This window comes from Ranitomeya imitator, chromosome 5 (genome assembly GCF_032444005.1).
Source record: "Ranitomeya imitator isolate aRanImi1 chromosome 5, aRanImi1.pri, whole genome shotgun sequence".
In the NCBI taxonomy this organism is placed as follows: Eukaryota; Metazoa; Chordata; class Amphibia; order Anura; family Dendrobatidae; genus Ranitomeya; species Ranitomeya imitator.
In genome coordinates this window covers 24,663,596-24,686,170 of record NC_091286.1, presented here as the reverse complement: position 1 = coordinate 24,686,170, position 22,575 = coordinate 24,663,596, and the positions used below count along the sequence as shown (strand labels likewise).

The 22,575-nt window shown below is 46.6% G+C and overlaps 1 protein-coding gene across 4 annotated transcripts in view; it reads left to right on the top strand.

Annotated features, from left to right (window-relative positions):
- Positions 1-15,360: 15,360 nt before the first annotated feature.
- LOC138681159 (calpain-8-like) overlaps positions 15,361-22,575 on the top strand; it is a 52,838-nt gene continuing 45,623 nt past the window's right edge. For 2 of the 4 annotated variants that reach the window (XM_069768442.1, XM_069768440.1), the window contains exon 1: positions 15,361-15,620. In XM_069768442.1, coding sequence (XP_069624543.1) covers positions 15,384-15,620 — 237 coding nt within the window. In that variant the 5' untranslated portion in view covers positions 15,361-15,383. The remainder of the gene's footprint in view (positions 15,621-22,575) is intronic. The other 2 variants (XM_069768441.1, XM_069768443.1) reach the window with 1 other exon arrangement.

The following is a 22,575-nucleotide window of genomic DNA, read 5'->3' as shown; positions in this document are numbered from 1 at the left end:
CGTGCGGGCGCGGGCCCGCATGTCAATAGCGTACAGCTGCAGCGCCGGCCGCCGCTAAGGGCCCGGTTCAGCCTGCGGCTGCCGGTAGGGGCCCGGTGAGCAGGTAAGAGGGGGCCCGATGCGGGCCCCCTCTGCTCACCGGGCCCCTTACGCCAGTCACGGCTGTAATGCCCTGATGGCGGCCCTGGTGTCAGGTGATGGGACTACTGCTCTCATTATCTGACACCTACAGCCGCTAATTGCAGTGAGAGCAGGAGCGGTGGATGGGAGTTTTCATCTGCGGCTCCTGTGCTATAAATAAATAATATATAATTTTAAAAAAACGATGTGCTTTCCCCCCTATTTTTGATAACCTGCCAGACAAAACTCACAGCTGGGGTCTGCAACCCCCAGCTGTCAGCTTCAGCAAGGCTAGTTATCAAGAATAGAGGGGTCCTCACACTTTTGTTTTTAATAATTTAAATAAATAATTCAAAAAAACGGCGTGAGGTTCCCCCCATTTATGACAACCAGCCTTGCTAAATCTCACAGTTGGGGGCTGGTATTCTCAGGCTGGTAAGGGGCCATTGATATAGCCCCCCCCCCCCCAGCCTGAAAATAGCAGCCCGCAGCTGCCCAGAAAAGGCTCATCCAGTCTGTTCAGTGTGGATAGGCTGAAGAAGAATAGGAGGAGTAGAGGGAGAATGGTGAGATGGAGAGTCGTCCTCCTGGTGGGGACAGGGATGTCTTAGAAGTCTGGCACACATGACTGACTTTATGTCCCACTGGTTTTCCCATCCATAACCTTCGCGTTGTATGCATTTTGGCCAACAATGATTACTGGTTGTTCACGTTTCTTGACCCATGGTACATGGAGAACTTTCTGTCTCTGCTTCCTGCTGCGGAGAGGGCTAGTAAAATGGTGCAATACCAGTAGGCCCTAGTCAAACAATTAGTACAAAGATTCCCATCTGACAATGCTGGTGGCAGAGGTCATAGATCCTTGGGCAACCAAGGAGAAGAGACGAGAAAGACACACACCAGGTCCTACAGAGGCAGGGGAACCGCTGCCACCTCACCACCACCTTAGCTGTTGCAACTCTCCCAACCGTCTCTTTCCCCATTATCCTGTAGATTGTAAGCCCAAAAGGGCAGGGCCCTCTCTTTTCTGTACCAGTCTGTCATTGTATGTTTGTTCATTGTAATTTATATTTGTGTTTTGTATGTTAGCCCATCTCACATGTAAAGAACTATAAGCCGTCCAAAAATTATCCCATTAAATAGGTAGACAAAACAGGTGCACTGTATTGTTTTGAATACTAAGGAGTAATGGCCTCTCAACTAGAAGTGAGAAAAATGATCCCTTTTTGGTGTTCTCAACTGCTTTGCTAATCACAAAACTTTGAATGTGAAGAATTTCTGTATTCCTGTCAAGCATTTCCAAAAAATTAGCCATATTTCAGATATGTTTCTTGAGGGTACAAGAACAAGAGAGTACATTTCCCATCATTAGTAGTACTGTTTATCATTATAAAACACTTCTGGGATGTGTTTGAATGGCACGGCTATATAGTGGCCGTAGGAGTAGCACAGTAGAGAGTAGCTTCTGACTGGAGCACCTTGGGCCCACCAGAGAAAATCATTCTTGGAGCCCACTATGTAGCTACATAGAAATATATTCAAGACCATCAATTGTGCGGTAAACCACACTAATATCAGGGCATAATATAAGGTAGTACATGTCTTAATTATGTAGCAGGGGTTGGGGTAGCCCCCTCATAGAATATAAAGTAGCCCCTCTCATAGAATATAATGTAGCCCCCCATAGAATATAATGCAGATCCCTCATAGAATATAATGTAGCCTCCCTCATGGAATATAATGCAGCCCCCCTCATAGGGTATAATACAGCACCCCACAAAATATAATGCAACCCCCTCATAAGGTATAATGCAGCCCCCCATAGAATATAATGTAGCTCCCTCATATGGCATAATGCAGCCCCTCCACAGAATATAATGTAGCCCCTCAGAGTATAATGCAACCCCCCATAGAATATACTGTAGCCCCCTCATAGGGTATAATGCAGCTCCCCTCATATAGTATGATGTAGCCACCTGATGTAGCCACCTGAGAGAATAATGCAGCCCCTCCACAGAATATAATGTAGCCCCCTCAGAGTATAATGCCAACCCCTCATAAGGCAGTCCCCCATAGAATATACTGTAGCCCCTCATAGGGCATAATGCAGCTCCCCTCATATAGTATGATGTAGCCCCCTCAGAGAATAATGCAGCCCCCACAGAATCATAATGTAGCCCCCTCATAGGGTATAATGCAGCCCCCCTGAAAGGGTATAATGCAGCCCCCTCCACCATCATCATTTTTCTCCCCTCCACCATTGTACTCATTAACACCTCCATCATTGCCTCCTTCCCCAACACCACTGTCCTTTCCACCACTACCATCTTTGTACTTTACACCACAAAAATCATTGCTTTCTTCCCCACCATCATCATTGCCCCAACCACCATCATCATCATCATTGCATCCAGCACCATCATCATTGCCCCCACCACCATCATCATCATTGCCTCCAGCACCATCATCATTGCCTCCAGCACCATCATCATTGTCCCCACCACCATCATCATCATCATCATTGCCTCCAGCACCATCATCATTGCCTCCAGCACCATCATTATTGCCTCCAGCACCATCATCATTGCCCCACCACCATCATCATTGCCCCCACCACCATCATCATTGCCCCCACCACCATCATAATTGCCTCCAGGTACCATCATCATTACCCCACCACAATCATCATTGCCCCCACCACCATCATCATCATCATTGACTCCAGCACCATCATCATTGCCTTCAGCACCATCATCATTGCCTTCAGCACCATCATCATTGCCCCCACCACCATCATCATTGCCCCCACCACCATCATAAGTGCCTCCAGCACCATTATCATTGCCCCCACCACCATCATCATTGCCCCCACCACCATCATAATTGCCCCCATCACCATCATCATTGCCTCCAGCACCATCATCATTGCCTCCAGCACCATCATCATTGCCTCCAGCACTGTCATCATTGCCTCCAGCACGTCATCATTGCCTCCAGCACGTCATCATTGCCTCCAGCACCGTCATCATTGCCTCCAGCACCGTCATCATTGCCCCATCACCATCATCATTGCCCCACCACTATCATAATTGCAATTGCCTCCAGCACCATCATCATTGCCCCCACCACCATCATAATTGCTTCCAGCACCATCATCATTGCCTCCAGCACCATCATCATTGCCTCCAGCACCATCATCATTGCCCCCACCACCATCATCATCATCATCATTGCCTCCAGCACCACCATCATGATTGCCCCCACCACCATCATCATCATTGCCTCCAGCACCATCATCATTGCCTCCAGCACCGTCATCATTGCCTCCAGCACCGTCATCATTGCCTCCAGCACCATCATCATTGCCTCCAGCACCATCAGCATCATCATTTCTTCCAGCACCATCATCATTGCCCCCACCACCATCATCATCATCATTGCCTCCAGCACCATCATCATTGCCCCCCCACCATCATCATTGCCTCCAGCACCATCATCATTGCCTCCAACACCATCATCATTGCCTCCAGCACCATCATCATTGCCTCCAGCACCGTCATCATTGCCTCCAGCACCGTCATCATTGCTTCCAGCACCATCATCATTGCCTCCAGCACCATCATTATCATCATTTCTTCCAGCACCATCATCATTGCCCCCACCACCATCATCATTGCCTCCAGCACCATCATCATTGCCCCCACCACCATCATCATTGCCTCCAGCACCATCATCATTGCCTCCAGCACCGTCATCATTGCCTCCCCCACACACACACACACAGCTGCACACATGGAGGCACACACACAGACACTCACAGCCACACATACACACACTCGCACACACACACACACACACAGCACCCACTCACCTCTCCGCACGTTCCCAGCAGCCGCATCACATCCCGGCAACTTTCTGTCTGAAACAGCTGCGCTGAATGATGACGTCATCCAGCCGCGCTGATTCACACAGGAAGTGCCGGGCAGGAAGGAAGACGACGTGGATCCCTGCAGCTCCGCTGTGGTCCCAAGCTGCAGGGATCGCAATCAAAGAGCGCCGCCCTTTAGGTGCCCACCTCTGGGGCCCCCCATTCACCAGCAGCGGCGGGCAATGTTAGCCTCAGACTGCGACTAACGCTGCCCGCCATTAAAGTGAAACGGTGTTCACACCTCTCCACGCCCATGGGGGCATGGGGAAGCGTGAATATTCATTTCTCTTTATCAGCGGGGACAGGCTCCTGTCCATCTGCTGCTCTCTGGCACCAGAAGGGCCCCCCTTGACTCAGAGGCCCCATAGCAGCTGGGTGTGCCGCTATTAGCGACACTCCGCTGGCTGGGGGCCCCTGGAGCAGTGGTGGCCCTAGGCAGCTGCTAGCCAATATGCCAGCAGGTGTCAGTGCCTGGGCCCACCGGAGAATCCTCCGGTTCTCCGGTGGGCCAGTCCGACCCTGGTAGAGAGTTAGGTTGGGGCAGTATTTAATGTGATTTTGTGCAATAATTCCCCTATAAATAAGTTTACCACTCACTCTCCAACTCCTAACGAAGCATGTTAATACAAAACTCCCGAGCAAAAAAAAGGGGAGAAGCCAGCGCAGCCTAAGGCTAAGACGCAATACATAAAGTGCAAATGCACATATTAATTTCTAACTGTATTTTCAAAATGAGACATTTAGCAAACAATTGATCAATTCTTTGAGCCACCCCGCCTCTTCACGGCAATCTCACATTGGGGCAGTCCTACACTACGTTTTTTATGGTTATGTGCGCCATTCTTTCTGTGTCTCAGTGATTGATAGGCTGCTGTCCACACACAGCAGCCCTGCCCTGCCTCAGGCTTTGTTTAATTATGCACCTGTGCCTCAGCCTGTTTCACTCTTCATCTGTGGCTCTGGATGGGCAGTGTGGAGGTTGGATCCGAAATGTCTGTCTGGACCTGGTCAACCTTTATCCTCGCTTGCCTACTCTGGTGCCATGGGGGTGACTCAGTATATGCTCCAGGTACAGCATGTTTTTAATGTGGTCTTGCATTTAGTTCATTTAGGAGGCCTTTATGGCACAGCGAATATAAAAAACGTAGTGTAGGACTGCCCCAATATGAGATTGCCGTGAAGAGGCGGGGTGGCTCAAAGAATTGATCAATTGTTTGCTAAATGTCTCATTTTGAAAATACAGTTAGAAATTAATATGTGCATTTGCACTTTATGTATTGCGTCTTAACCTTAGGCTGCGCTGGCTTCTCCCTTTTTTTGCTCCAATACAAAACTCCCTCTTGTTTAATCAAGATTTCTGATATTGTTAGTCTATTTTCCCATGTTTTGGAGTTTATATCTGACTTCTGCATGGTTATCCTGTCACATGGTGTAATTATATGCTGAATTAGGTAACTGTACATATTTATTTATAGTCATTCACATATCATAAGGTCTACTGTTGACTGACTTATCCCAATACCATAGTGCTCTTCCTTTTATGTTCATCTGTGTGAATTCATTCATTTTTTTCAGGTACTTTTTATTAATTTTTAGAAATAGTTTTAAGTGATACATTTTTATTTTCAGATTGTTTCTTGACTGAGTCTTATTTATTTTCTTGCTTATTATTCTTGTGTTTAGGCATGTGACCTTTACTTTTTGGGAGTTGATTTATAGGTATCAGTAATAGAAAAAAAGGATAATACAAAGATATAACAGAACCAAGCTCATTACAAAAATACAGAACCCAAACTAAATTGCAAAAATATTTATGAATTACTGGGAAAAAAAAATGCGTGTTAGGTGTCGAGTTCCCGCCTCTGCACAGGAGGAATATCGAACCATCTCTGCTGCGGTCTCCCATTCTTCTCTAGCCGCAGTGGAGTCTGCTCAGCAGAGATGTTGTTCCCAGCATCTTGCTCAGTCTCACTCTGTGCATAGGATTACTGCTGCTTTTCCTGCTTCTGCCATTGAAGTCAGTGCAGGGCAGCGCGAGCAGACGCTTTTGGGACTAAGTCCTGCTTTTTCCCTTCTGAGCATGCTCAGGGTGAGATCTCCCGTTGGAGATCGAGGGTCACATGCTCAGATGCTGCAGCTGTTCCCATTGGTCCTCCAGGAAAGTCTTGAAGGTGCTAAACTTCTGTGGCAGCTTCCCATTGGCCCTTTATTGGAAGGTCCTGAACGTGCTGCAGCTATATAAGCCTTGCATGACAGCACGGCCATGCGCTAGTGTACATTTGTAAACGTGTGTGTGTTGTGAGTGAAAGTCGTTCTTTAAAATCCCCTCCCTATTGGATGACTGTTCGCGGAAGGTGGGTGATTGCTATCTAGCGCCCGACTTAGCTACCAGCACGTTACACACCATACAACGTCTAAATGCTGTGACCGCCAGTGCGACGCCGTGCGCTTTCACAGCGCTTTCCTGACCCAAGCCTGGGTGGTTAGTGGCGGCCGCCAGTGCGGCACCGCATGCACTCTCGTGCATATTTAATTATTATTTTGGTTACGTTGACACCCCATTAGCGGTGTCGAGCGCAAGTAGTCTAGACGGACTCGGATCCCAAGTCTTGGGACTGAGCTCGGTGACTCCTTGCTTGCACTCTTATGTGCGGTACCGCAGCCCTGTGACTTAACAGGGTTCGCTTCCTTCACACAGGGTGAAGTTAACCCGTGTGTGTATTCACATTGTACCGCCATATAGTCCGTCATTACTTGGCAGCAGGTTCCATCTCTGCACGGTGGACAATTGCATGCTGCGATTGTCTCGGACCGAGGAAAATGGCAGACAAAAAGTCGGCTTCTAGGAGCTGCCCAATATGGTAACATTGGTCCGAGTGCAATGCGTTTTTTTTATCGCATTGCACTCGGCCGTATTACGGTCTAGTGTGACCCCGGCCTAAGGGTCATATACGGCCATCCACCCATCCAGTTGTTAAAAAGAAGATGGAGGGTTGCGTCTGTGCCTGGACTTTTCCAAACTTGACTTAAGAGGGACATGTAATCTCATACTCATTCATAGAATCATAGAATATTAGGGACCTCCAGGGTCATCATGTCCAACCTCTGCTCAATACTGGATTCACTAAACCAGGGGTGTCAAACAGCATTCCTCGAGGGCCTCAAACCGTGCGTGTTTTCAAGATTTCCTTAGCATTGCACAAGGTGCTGGAATCATTCTCTGCAGGTGATTAAATTATCACCTGTGCAATGCAAGGAAATCCTGAAAACATGACCTGTTTGCAGCCCTCGAGGAATGCAGTTTGACACCCCTGCACTAAACCATCTCAGGTTGATGAATGGAAGACCTCATTTAATACGCCTGAATATCATTCTGAAAATGTGGTGATGCCGTTCAGGTTAACCAATGGTCTCTGGTGGGAAGATTTGTGGTAATTTACCTGGCTGACATATTGATTTACTTGCGTACTCAGAAGCTCAGAAGGAGCATTGTGAGCAAAGGCAGACAGGTTCTTTAGAGTCTCCGTAACAATCATTTATTTGCTAAGCTGGAGAAATGTCAATTTGAAGGACAGCAGGTCCAGTTCTTAGGACATTTGGTTTCTGCATCAGGGTTTCAGATGGACCCTGTTAAGCTGCAAGCAGTTCTTGATTGGGTTCAACTGAGTAACCTGAAAGCATTGCAGAGATCTTGGCTTTGCACATTTCTATTGGAAGTTCATTAAGAACTTTTCGGTCAGAATCAGTAATGTAATGTATGTACACAGTGACTGCACCAGCAGAATAGTGAGTGCAGCTCTGGAGTATAATACAGGATGTAACTCAGGATCAGTAATGTAATGTATGTACACAGTGACTGCACCAGCAGAATAGTGAGTGCAGCTCTGGAGTATAATACAGGATGTAACTCAGGATCAGTAATGTAATGTATGTACACAGTGACTGCACCATCAGAATAGTGAGTGCAGCCCTGGGGTATAATACAGGAGGTAACTCAGGATCAGTAATGTAATGTATGTACACAGTGACTGCACTAGCAGAATAGTGAGTGCAGCTCTAGGGTATAATACAGGATGTAACTCAGGATCAGTAATGTAATGTATGTACACAGTGACTGCACTAGCAGAATAGTGAGTGCAGCTCTGGAGTATAATACAGGATGTAACTCAGGATCAATAATGTAATGTATGTGCACAGTGACTGCACCAGCAGAATAGTGAGTGCAGCTCTGGGGTATAATACAGGATGTAACTCAGGATCAGTAATGTAATGTATGTACACAGTGACTGCACCAGCAGAATAGTGAGTGCAGCTCTGGGGTATAATACAGGATGTAACTCAGGATCAGTAATGTAATGTATGTACACAGTGACTGCACTAGCAGAATAGTGAGTGCAGCTCTGGAGTATAATACAGGATGTAACTCAGGATCAGTAATGTAATGTATGTACACAGTGACTGCACCAGCAGAATAGTGAGTGCAGCTCTGGAGTATAATACAGGATGTAACTCAGGATCAGTAATGTATGTACACAGTGACTGCAGTCAGCAGAATAGTGAGTGCAGCTCTGGAGTATAATACAGGATGTAACTCAGGATCAGTAATGTAACGTATGTACACAGTGACTGCACCAGCAGAATAGTGAGTGCAGCTCTGTGGTATAATACAGGAGGTAACTCAGGATCAGTAATGTAATGTATGTACACAGTGACTGCACCAGCAGAATAGTGAGTGCAGCTCTGGACTATAATACAGGATGTAACTCAGGATCAGTAATGTAATGTATGTACACAGTGACTGCACCAGCAGAATAGTGAGTGCAGCTCTGGAGTATAATACAGGAGGTAACTCAGGATCAGTAATGTAACGTATGTACACAGTGACTGCACCAGCAGAATAGTGACTGCAGCTCTGGAGTATAATACAGGATGTAACTCAGGATCAGTAATGTAATGTATGTACACAGTGACTGCACCAGCAGAACAGTGAGTGCAGCTCTGGGGTATAATACAGGATGTAACTCAGGATCAGTAATGTAATGTATGTACACAGTGACTGCACCAGCAGAATAGTGAGTGCAGCTCTGGAGTATAATACAGGATGTAACTCAGGATCAGTAACGTATGTACACAGTGACTGCACCAGCAGAACAGTGAGTGCAGCTCTGGGGTATAATACAGGATGTAACTCAGGATCAGTAATGTAATGTATGTACACAGTGACTGCACCAGCAGAACAGTGAGTGCAGCTCTGGAGTAAAATACAGGGTCTGACTCATTCTCAGGACAGGCAGTGGCGTAGGAAGGCGGGTGCGGGGGGGGCGGTCCGCCCCGGGCGGCACAATGCGGGGGGCGGCCGGCGCTGCAGGAGAAGAAGAAAAAAAAAAGACGCCCCTTTAAATCTTCGGGCAGCGCCGTCCGCCGCCACGACCAGCTCCCCCCACCCCCGCCCCCCGCTCTCCGCTCTAATACTCACCTCTCCTGGTCCTGCGGCTTCAGCGTCCTCTGACTCTGCGACGTCTCAGGGCAGAGGGCGCGATGACGTCACTACTGTGCGCGCCGCTCTGCCTCTCTGTCCTGAGCGTCGCAGAGCCGGAGAGACGCTGACTGCACCGGACCTGCGCTAGGAACGGGAGAGGTGAGGATTTTACTTTTTTTTTTTTTCTTTATGTCTGACTGGGGCTGGGGCAATGCTGGACACACTGGGGCAATACTGGAGACCATGGGGCAGATTGCTGGACACACTGGGGCAATGCATGAGACCATGGGGCAGATTGCTGGACACACTGGGGCAATACAGGAGACCATGGGGCAGATTGCTGGACACACTGGGGCAATACAGGAGACTATGGGGCAGATTGCTGGACACACTGGGGCAATACTGGAGACCATGGGGCAGAATGCTGGACACACTGGGGCAATACTGGAGACCATGGGGCAGAATGCTGGACACACTGGGGCAATACTGGAGACCATGGGGCAGAATGCTGGACACACTGGGGCAATACAGGAGACTATGGGGCAGATTGCTGGACACACTGAATACTGGAGACCATGGGGCAGATTTCAGGACACATTGAGGCAATGCTGGAGACCCTGGGGCAGACTTCTGGACATACTGGGGCAATACTGGAGACCATGGGGCAGATTGCTGGACACACCGGGGCAATACTGGAGACCATGGGGCAGAATGCTGGACACACTGGGGCAATACAGGAGACCATGGGGCAGATTGCTGGACACACCGGGGCAATACTGGAGACCATGGGGCAGAATGCTGGACACACTGGGGCAATACAGGAGACCATGGGGCAGATTGCTGGACACACTGGGGCAATACTGGAGACCCTGGGGCAGATTTCTGGACACATTGAGGCACTGCTGGAGACCCTGGGGCAGACTTCTGGACACTGGGGCAGATTGCTGGACACACTGGGGGTAATATGCTGAACACTCTGGGGCAATGCTGGACACTGGGGGTAATATGCTGGACACACTGGGGCAGACTGCTGGACACACTGGGGAAAGGCTGAACACTGGGGCAGATTGCTGGACACACTGGGGGCAGTGCTGGACATACTGGGGCAGATTGCTGGACACACTGGGGTAATATGCTGGACACACTGGGGCAGATTGCTGGACAACATGGGGGTAATATGCTGGACACACTGGGGCAGATTGCTGGACAACATGGGGGTAATATGCTGGACACACTGGGGGCAGGACTTGAGGCATGGGCAGAATGTAGATACGGGGCATGATTGGAGACACGGGGCAGGATTGGATCATGGGGCAGGACGGATACGATGGAGGCTGGTGGGGCAGGATGGGGAGATCATATGGGGTAGAATGGATACTCATGAGGGCAGGATGCGAGAACATATGGCTGGAGCCAGGAATGAGATAAACGGGGCCTGGGTGGGGAATAGTGTTACCATAGGGGATAATTAAGGGATATTATTACTGCAGTGATGTATTTATTTTTTTTTTGAGTATACTGTTTTAAATGGGGGGCGGTCCTGTTACTGTGCAGAGTGACACTATATCACCTTTTTTTCTTCATGTGGTGTAATGTAGAAGTTGTGAAAAATTAAGTAATGTGTTCTGCAAGCGGAGCGCGAGATAACGGTGTTATTTCCTGCAGAAACGAGTCCTGGCTGGAAGGAATGATGGCGGTCTGTGCTGGATGAAAGATGAAGGACTTCACCTAGAGACGTCACTGGTGAGTCAGTGTTACCTATACACTGACACTATACACTGTATACTATATAGAGGTCCTGTGTATAATGTCACCAGTGATCTCTGTATTACCTCTACACAGACACTGCATACTAAGTACAGATCTCCTGTGAATACTGGCACTTATGGTGATAGTATTGTGGTTTTTTATTTTATTACTGATCAGTATTGTAGTATTCAGTCACTATGTGGTGGTAATATGTGGTCTGGAAATGGTGCGGTGGTATTTGTCCCTTGTATGTAGTATTATTCGGTCACTATGTGGCCTGGTCATGGTGTGGTGGTATTAAGTCACAGGTGTGGCATGTGGGGGTGACACCATTAGGCCCAGTTTAAGTTCTACAAAACAGGAAAACCATTTTTGGTAACCTTTGTGCTCTAGCTACGCCTCTGAGGACAGGATCAATAATGTTTGTGTGGGTTTTCTCACACAATCCAAAAACATAAAGTTTGGGAGCCGTAAATGGGACAGTGAATAATGTCTTTATATTGCTGTGAAATATTATGGCACTATAAAAGCGAGCATAATAAATATTACTAAATGAGCAAGAAATGCGTCCATCTAGATCAGTTGATGCAAATCTTTCAGAATAATGTATCTGAGTAAGATTGGGTCTGGCATTCTGGATTTTTTTCAGTGGTGTGAATGGTTCTGAGTTGCAATACTGTACACAACTTATAGACTGATGTTGTTCTGGTTTTGGATGAAGAAGACAGTTTTTTATAATACTGATTTTAATCCTGTGCAGCTACTTTATTACAATCATATCAAGATAATTACCCCAAAATGATATCCTGTGTATCCTGTGTATCCATATTCATTCAGGACAGTTACATAAGGTCCATGGACAGGTGCATAAGAGGTAAGGTGATAAATATTGACTTCTGCAGTATGACTGGCACATTATATGATCACAAGTGTTTACTCCAAATTTAGGCTCTGAGCACAAAAAGCATAAAAGCCACAACCAAGCCATACCTTAAGGTACCGTTACAGTAAACGATTTACCAACGATCATGACCAGCGATACAACCTGGCCGTGATCGTTGGTAAGTCGTTGTGTGGTCGCTGGGGAGCTGTCACACAGACAGCTCTCTCCAGCGACCAACGATCAGGGGAACAACTTCGGCATCGTTGAAACTGTCTTCAAAGATGCCGAAGTCCCCGGGTAACCAGGGTAAACATCGGGTTGCTAAGTGCAGGGCCGCGCTGACATCACCGCTGTGCTCTGCTTTACGGCCGGCGCTGACAGTCAGTGCAGGGAAGCTGACGCCGGGGGATGTGACAGACATCGGAATGTAAGTAGGTACTGTTTTTTTTTTTTTAACTTTTACAATGGTAACCAGGGTAAATATCGGATTACTAAGCGCGGCCCTGCACTTAGTAACCCGATGGTTACCCTGGTTACAGGTGAACACATCGCTAGATTGGCGTCACACACGCCGATCTAGCGATGACAGCGGGGTGCTCAGCGACCAAAAAAAGGTCCTGATCTTTCCCCACGATCAACGATCTCCCAGCAGGGTCCTGATCGTTGGTCGCTGTCACACATAAATATATCGTTAGCGGGATCGTTGCTACGCCACAAAAAGTGTGACGTTGAAACAATATCCTTAACGATATCGTTATGTGTGAAGGTACCTTTAGTAGTCAGTAAATATTTTGGAAATAGAGATAAAAAACAAACAGTCTTATCATGTGTAGTCAGTATGTTCACTGTCATGACTCTATTAGCAAATACAAGGAAACCTGCCAGCCTGTGGGAAAACTATGACCTTGCAGAAGAATTTGAAAGAAGTTTAAGCAATTATAATAAAATCCAAACTGTATTAGGCCCCTTTCACACATCAGTTTTTTGCCATCAGTCGCCAAAAATGGATCCGTCGCAGATTGTGAAAAACTGATGCAACGAATCCGTTTTTTCACCAGATCTGACTAGCTGATCTGGCTAATTGGATCCTAAAAAAAATCGGAGCATGCTCAGTTTAAATAAACGGAATCCATTGCCAGATTTCATCATTTGACGGATCGGGCGCCATAGGCTTCCATTCTAGCAAACGACGGACGGCGACGGACACAAAAAGTCACTTTGTCTGTTGTCGCGGGCCGCCGGACAGACAATTTTCGACGGATCTGGCGAACTCCGGATGAAACGTGAGGCCATCCGTCGCTATCCATCACCAATACAAGTCTATGAGAAAAAAAAAACAGATCTGGAGGTATCAGTCGCTGGATCCTTTTTTCTTCAAAATTCGACGGATTGCGACTGATGGCAAAAAGCTGATGTATGAAAGGGGTCTTAGTAACATTAAAATCATTTTGCAACCACAGCGAAAAATGTGAAAAATGTAACCTACACACTTCATACCACATTTCCATCCCATCATCTCCTCCCTTGTCTACCGCAACATCTTCCTCTGTGGCCACCAGACTAACAATCTAGTTTTTCATCCATTACTCTACTACTCCAATAATCCACCTTTCACTTCACTCCTCCTCCATCTTGGCCTTCCGCAAATCCCTTCATTGGTTTCCAATTCCCCAATTAATCTATTTCAAGCTATCAAGACCGTCCATTATCTGTCTCCTACATAGATCTCCAAACTAATCTCCCGAAACCTTTGCACATGTAAGGGGGTTCAGAGGCTAGTTCATGCCCCACACTCCTTGCCCATGTCCATGCAAGGCTGGTATATCTGATATGGGATACTTTGGAATGCCATGTATATTTGATATGTTTTATAATGCTGTATAATGCAATGTACAGATGTTAATGTGTCAAGTAGATATAGGGAAAGTATAGGATTTAGCCCACTAGGAAGGGGGCGCAATAGAGTAAGATAGGAATAAGTTAGGCCAATAGGATTTAGCTAGATTGGAGGGGTCCACTGGGAGTAGTTGGGGAGCTTCCTGGAGTTAGTAAGGGATGGGAGCCAGGACAAGGCAGTTTTTTGTCCCGTAACGTTCAAACTTGGTGAGCCCAGCCATCCAGGGCCCATGGGATGACAGTCACTCGGTGGTGGAGGAACACAGGGCAGCATCAATATGGTAGCAGCTAACTTCGTGGGAGCAACCCTAAACATCCGAAACGAAGCAGACAGGGAACTCCTGAAGCGGGTTATTCCGACCAGTTAGGAAGCTGCGGTACCGAAGCTGATGGTACGACCCTGCGATAAACCTGGAGGAGTGAGGGAAACCACACTGAACAGAATGGTGACATATTGTGAAGAACCTTGTGCTGTTTCTGTGATTAAACTGGATGAGCTGAGTAAACTTGTTTTGTTGAAATTGGATCTGGACTCTGCCTGTCATTACGTGGTGCTTAAAGAAAAGAAGCCCCAGCGGATTGAGGTGGACCCTGATGTACAAGTAAGTGGAACACCAAGTGCACCACAGAAGGGGCAATGTGTATATGAGACGGAGGGTCAGGGTGAAATAGAGCAGCCACCGTTAGCCACGACCCCCCTGCCCTCTGTTTCACACACGTAACCTCCGGTTATCAAGAGACCTTCTTCGCTCCTCCGCTTTCATACGTTCCTCACCGAATCACCTCTTAGATTTTTCCTGAGCGTCCCCCATTCCCTGGAATTCAGTGCCTCAAGACGTTTGTTATCTACACTTGGAATCTTCAGATGCAATCTGAAAAGATGTTTATTCAGAAACGCCTACAGCTTGTAATAACCCTGCTGCCATGTCATAACTACCGAAGCTGCTGCAACCCTTTGACCTACTGTCATCTTCCCGAATACTCTGTAGAATCCAAGCGTTCCTCTCCGATCTGTACCTGTTAGTCACTGGTAGTTTGTTCATTGCCATTTATAATTGTATTTTGCATGTAAACCCTATTCCTGTGTACGGCACCATGGAATCAATAATGCTCTAACAATAAATAATAATAATTTCTCCTGAGAAAATTAGTACCCAGTTCTCAGCCCCTAAGAACTGTTCCCAAAGGTGTACACAGCCATGTAAACACATCTATTCCTCACTACTGTCATTCATTTCTCCAGGGTTGTATTATGCATAGAACTGTGTATAAATACCTCCCTGTTCATCCCCTATAATCATCCACTACAGTACAGAGAGCTTTACATCATGTCCGGAGTTGCCTCCCAGATCACCCAAGATAGGGCCAAGGCGGCAGGACTTGGCTCCTTCAAGAACCCAATCAAATTTGCGGATCAGGACTTTGTGAAGTTGAAGGCAGAGTGCCTGGCATCCAAAACATTATTTGAAGATCCAAAATTCCCTGCAGCTCAGTCCTCACTGGGCACAAAATTATTGGGTCCGGATTCAGAAACAGTAAAAGGACTTGAGTGGAAGAGACCGAAGGTAAGATCTGTCCAGTAATAACGTGTTTGGTCTCTGTTTAAAAAAAAAGACCAGAAAAAAAGTACCTTCATTGTCTTTCCTTTCTTTCGGTTACTTTCTCAAATAATGGATTTCCTAGTTCTGAATCTTTCCAATATCTGACTATTGGAAAGCTTCATAAAAATGTCGGAGGGTGGAAAGGTTTGATGAAGACGACGTGGCAACAGGGGGGTTGACACGATGCTATTTGAAGTTTGATATGTTTATGTGTGTGAAAATGTTTTATTTTAATCCTTTGGCCGGTGTTGTGTTCGGTTCTGCTCTAGGCTTTCAGTTTTTTTAAAACTGAACTCCTCGTGTTCTCTCCCTCTACTAACCTACCTTTGCCTGACATTGCCATCTCCGTGTGCGGTTCCACCATTACTCCAAAGCAACATGCCCGCTGCCTTGGGGTCATCCTTGATTCTGACCTTTCATTCACCCCCCACATCTGATCACTGGCTCGCTCTTCTTATCTGCATCTCAAAAACATTTCTAGAATTCGCCCTTTTCTTACTTTCGACTCTGCAAAAACTCTTACTGTTTCACTTATTCATTCTCGTCTGGACTATTGTAACTCTCTACTAATCGGCCTCCCTCTTACCAAACTTTCCCAGCTCCAATCTGTCCTGAATGCTGCTGCCAGGATCATATTCCTCACCAACCGTTACACCGATGCCTCTACCTTGTGCCAGTCATTACACTGGCTACCCATCCACTCCAGAATCCAGTACAAAACTACTACCCTCATCCACAAAGCACTCCATGGCTCAGCACCACCCTACATCTCCTCCCTGGTATCAGTCTACCACCCTACCCGTGCCCTCCGCTCCGCTAATGACCTCAGGTTAGCATCCTCAATAATCAGAACCTCCCACTCCCATCTCCAAGACTTTACACGTGCTGCGCCGATTCTTTAGAATGCACTACCTAGGTTAATACGATTAATCCCCAATCCCCACAGTTTTAAGCGTACCCTAAAAACTCATTTGTTCAGACTGGCCTACCGCCTCAATGCATTAACCTAACGATCCCTGTGTGGCCTATTTATAAAAAAAAACAAAAAAAACAATCAGGTTCCTCGCATCATGTTCTCATTCACTTTATGCAGGTAATAGCCCACTGTGTCTGTACCGCTACATACTTAGGCAGTTAACTGGTTCATGCAGCTTTACATGAACACCCGAGCCTTACACTATGGCCGGTCCGAATAACTAAAGCAATTGTTACCATCCACCTCTCGTGTCTCCCCTTTTCCTCATAGTTTGTAAGCTTGCGAGCAGGGCCCTCACTCCTCCTGGTATCTGTTTTGAACTGTATTTCTGTTATGCTGTAATGTCTATTGTCTGTACAAGTCCCCTCTATAATTTGTAAAGCGCTGCGGAATATGTTGGCGCTATATAAATAAAAATTATTATTATTATATTATAGGCTTTGCCTTATGGCCGTCTCTGGCAATGCGGGGAGGTCTGTTCACTCGGGGAACATAGCTTGCACTGCACAGGTAGTTCATAGTGCTGGGATTAGCCCATAGTCTGGGAGGGGTTGGATGATTCTTTATAAGAAAAGATTTCCGGGTTAAGAGGGTAGTGAGTAAGAGTTCTAGTGGAAGAGTAGAATAGGAGGTCTGGAGGTGTCAGGGAGAAGAAGAAAAGCTAAACAAGTCGGCTTCAACAGGTGCAAATAGAGGCAGACACAGCAGAGACAATCAGATATGGTCAGTCCAGGTTCCCCACAGCATGAGGACACATTCTAAGTTTAGTCTGGATGTTGGGGCAATCTTGGTGTCACGGGGCTACCGCGACAGAGAGGTTCCAGAGAACCGCAGCGCTCTGGGCCTCGTTCACACATGATGAACTGAAGCTCTTCTCCTGAATTCTGACCTGGCTGTCTTGTGTCAGCAGGGCAGGAGTTAATACCTTGTTACTGAAGTTACTGAGAGCTTGGTCTCTCAGCTGATTTGGTTTTGGTAATCTCCGCTCCTATGTAGACTCAGCTTTGACAACAACTGTTGTCAGTGATCAGTTCTGCTGCCTGGCTTGAAGTGGGAAGGAGCATGGTGTTTGGAGCTTGGAGGTTTATCTACAGAGATTGATGTCTGCTGTTTTGGTTGCATGCTAAACCTTCCTAGTTGTTTCCCCCCTCTTCCTTTCTCTGTGTTTCCTCTGTGGCTGTGTGAGCATTTGGTGAGTTTGAGATTTTAGTTACCTTGTCTGCATACCCCGTTTACTTGCCATATTAATACACTGGTGCAGTCCTCCTCCCTGGGGGGGAGAGGGGGCCACTGATAGGGCCTGTACAGGAGACAGGGATACGCTGGCGGTTCAGGCCTCTTAACCATTATAGGTACCCCTTAGATAAGGGAAAGCCAGGGCCCCTTTATAGTGGCAGGGACAGGTGCGGGTCCCAGTACGCCATCCTGCCCCTTTATCGCCATAAACGGCGTGACACTTGGGATTGGGGTCCGGAAGGGTATTAAGGGCCATACCCCTGCCCTCCCTGTGAGGAAGATGCTGGCCGGGTCGTAGAGAAAGGGAGGGATGGTGTTCCTCACGAAAGCTGTTTTGCCAGAAGGAGAGTTCCTGGGGCCAGCTAGGACAGGTGGGCTAGGGACAAGTCGGGCAGAAAGCAGACGAAGACTGACAGGCCAGGAAACAAAGGGATCATCACTACAATGGGACTCTGTCTTATTCTGTATGCGGCAGCTATGTGTAACTGAGATGCACAGTAAAGCTGAACCTTAAGGTCTCCTTTCTTGTCTGAAGCTACAGCCGGCCCCATTCCCAGGGACGGCCATAAGGAAGAGCCTAGCTTGGTGGTGCATTTATATATAGTGCTGGACGGCCCATCTGCTAATACTATGGGCGTGATCAATATGTTGTCCAGACCCTGTGCATCTCACCTACCTGTGTGAACAGGGTCTTATGCAAGCCGTATCTGTGTGCATTTTTGCTACTAGGCAGCCACCCCTCCATTATTTAGGTGACTGGGTGGTTATTCTCATTAGTAGCTTGCACCTGTGCTGCCTGTTATGAAAGGTAATTCAGTACCACAATGGACATAGCGGTCAGAGCACATCCAGTGATCTGACAATAACCCAAAATCAAAGAACGAGCTCTGAGACGTGGGAACTCTGCAGACCGCAATCCCTAATCCTCTCCAAACAACACTAGAGGCAGCCGTGGATTGCGCCTAACTCTGCCTATGCAACTCGGCACAGCCTGAGAAACTAACTAGCCTGAAGATAGAAAATAAGCCTACCTTGCCTCAGAGAAATACCCCAAAGGAAAAGGCAGCCCCCCACATATAATGACTGTGAGTTAAGATGAAAAGACAAACGTAGGGATGAAATAGATTCAGCAAAGTGAGGCCCGACTTTCTTAACAGAGCGAGGATAGGAAAGGTAACTTTGCGGTCTACACAAAACCCTAAATAAAACCACGCAAAGGGGGCAAAAAGACCCTCCGTACCGAACTAACGGCACGGAGGTACACCCTTTGCGTCCCAGAGCTTCCAGCAAAACAATTAAACAAGCTGGACAGAAAAAATAGCAAACAAATAGCAAAGAAGAACTTAGCTATGCAGAGCAGCAGGCCACAGGAATGATCCAGGGAAAAACAAGTCCAACACTGGAACATTGACAGGAAGCATGGATCAAAGCATTAGGTGGAGTTAAGTAGAGCAGCACCTAACGACCTCACCACATCACCTGAGGGAGGAAATTCAGAAGCCGCAGTACCACTTTCCTCCACCAACGGAAGCTCACAGAGAGGATCAGCCGAAGTACCACTTGTGACCACAGGAGGGAGCTCTGCCACATAATTCACAACAGCTGCCCCTGCCTTTATCAGTGGGGGCCTGCTGCACCCTGCTAGTGCATTTGTCATTTGGCAAGGTTTTGGTGAGTCTGTTTTTCATTATGTATTTTTTTGAAGAGCCTAGAGGATAACCGAACACAACATCGGCCACAGGAACATAATAAAACATTTTATCACACACAAACATCAAACTTCACATAGCATCACGGCAAACTCCTGTTGCCACGACGTCTTCATTGAACCTTTCCACCCCCCTACGCTAACTAAACCACTTTGATTAAATGAGAGAAGTTGAGAAGATTGATATATAATTTACTGGGAAATAATTCTGTATACGGTAATTTAGGAGTCCGGGTGGGGGTTGTGATCCGATTCTCTTGTATGTGAGAATTGGAGCACAGGCATTGAAAAGATGGATAACATAATTTCTGAGAGGATGAAGAACTGATTGTCTGGGTCTACGGATGTCGGACTGCACTTGGATGACATCCTGAGTGCAGTCTGATGTCTCATACGCACTCATAGACTTACAGTTAGGTCCATATATATTTGGACAGAGACAACATTTTTCTAATTTTGGTTATAGACATTACCACAATAAATTTTAAACAAAACATTGCAGATGCAGTTAAAGTTCAGACTTTCAGCTTTTATTTGAGGGCATCCACATTAAAAATGGATGAAGGGTTTAGGAGTTTCAGCTCCTTAACATGTGCCACCCTGTTTTTAAAGGGACCAAAAGTAATTGGACAGATTCAATAATTGTAACTAAAATGTTCATTTCTAGTACTTGGTTGAAAACCCTTTGTTGGCACTGACTGCCTGAAGTCTTGAACTCATGGACATCACCAGACGCTGTGTTTCCTCCTTTTTGATGCTCTGCCAGGCCTTCACTGCGGTGGTTTTCAGTTGCTGTTTGTTTGTGGGCCTTTCTGTCTGAAGTTTAGTCTTTAACAAGTTAAAAGCTGCTCAATTGGGTTGTGATCAGGTGACTGACTTGGCCATTCTAGAATATTCCACTTCTTTGCTTTAATAAACTCCTGGGTTGCTTTGACTTTATGTTTTGGGTCATTGTCCATCTGTAGTATGAGATGACAACCAATCAGTTTGGCTGCATTTGGCTGGATCTGAGCACACAGTATGTCTCTGAATACCTCAGAATTCATTCGGCTGCTTCTGTCCTGTGTCACATCATCAATAAACACTAGTGACCCAGTGCCACTGGCAGCCATGCATGCCCGCGCCATCACACTGCCTCCGCCGTGTTTTACAGATTATGTGGTATGCTTTGTGATCATGAGATGTACCACGCCTTCACCATACTTTTCTCTTTCCATCATTCTGGTAGAGGTTGATCTTGGCTTCATCTGTCCAAAGAATGTTCTTCCAGAACTGTGCTGGCTTTTTTAGATGTTTTTTAGCAAAGTCCAGTCTAGCCTTTTTATTCTTGATGCTTATGAGTGGCTGCACCGTGCAGTGAACCCTCTGTATTTACTTTCATGCAGTCTTCTCTTTATGATAGATTTGGATATTGATACTCCGACCTCCTGGAGAGTGTTGGTCACTTGGTTGGCTGTTGTGAAGGGGTTTCTCTTCACCATGGAGATTATTCTGCGATCATCCACCACTGTTGTCTTCCGTGGGCGCCCAGGTCTTTTTGCATTGATGAGTTCACCAGTGCTTTCTTTCTTTCTCAGGATGTACCAAACTGTAGATTTTGCCACTCCTAATATTGTAGCAAATTCTCGGATGGGTTTTTTCTGTTTTCGCAGCTTAAGGATGGCTTGTTTCACCTGCATGGAGAGCTCCTTTGACCGCATGTTTACTTCACAGCAAAACCTTCCAAATGCAGCACCACACCTCAAATCAACTCCAGGCCTTTTATCTGCTTAATTGAGAACTACATAACGAAGGGATTGCCCACACCTGTCCATGAAATAGCCTTGGAGTCAATTGTCCAATTACTTTTGGTCCCTTTAAAAACAGGGTGGCACATGTTAAGGAGCTGAAACTCCTAAACCCTTCATCCAATTTTAATGTGGATACCCTCAAATGAAAGCTGAAAGTCTGAACTTCAACTGCATCTGAATTGTTTTGTTTAAAATTCATTGTGGTAATGTTTATAACCAAAATTACAAAAATGTTGTCTATGTCCAAATATATATGGACCTAACTGTATACCGCTGCACAGGATTCGAAATCTGGAGCCACTCGCAACATGCGATTCGACATGAGAAAAAAATAACATCTGCGTTGGCCCATAGTCTAACATTGATCCGAGTGCAATCCGATAAAGCAGTGGATAGCACTAGGCCGTGTTATACGATCGTATGAGCGAACCCTTACAGATCCATTTTAAAGAACCCAGATGAGCTAAACTATTGTGCTGCAATCGTAGGGGTTGGAACATGATTCCAGGATTCTTATTTTTGAGCATTGCATCTTCTGTGTCATGTTTCCCCATTTTAGGTCCTGTATTAGGTATAAGTCCATAGTCACACTAGAGAGGAATACGGACGAGTGCTAGGCGAGAAAAAAAATCGCACAGCACTCGGACCAATGTTAATCTATATGGCAGCTCCAATCATCCGTTTTTCTCTCGGCCATATTATACGTGAGAGTGAAATCGCAGCATGCTGTGTTTGTCACTGTATTACGCCCGAAATACGGTTAAATAGTTTACAACCGGGAGCCATGCTAATGCTACCGTCCCGACTGTAAACCACTGTGTAATGAATGAAAAGCTTCCCCGTGGGAAAGTTTCTGAACTTTTTCCCATGCTGCCAAGTTCATCTCAGGTCAGGCATGGCCGCTGCACAACCTCAGTGACTCAGTGACTACCGCTGACGTCACTGAGCATGCACAGACTCACGGACTGACCTGAGGTGAACTCGGCAGCATGGGAAAAAGTTCCAAAACTTTCCCACGCTACAGAGTTCATGTCCAGTCAGGCGGGAGGGGAGGCTGCACAGGCAGCATTTCATTCATTACACAGTGGTTTACAGCTAGGGGGTGTGCATTAGCACCACTCCCATTTGTAAACTATTTAACCCCTTGAGCAAGCTGACATTAACACCTTATTATGCCATATGCCACCGCTACATCTTATACAGTTAGGT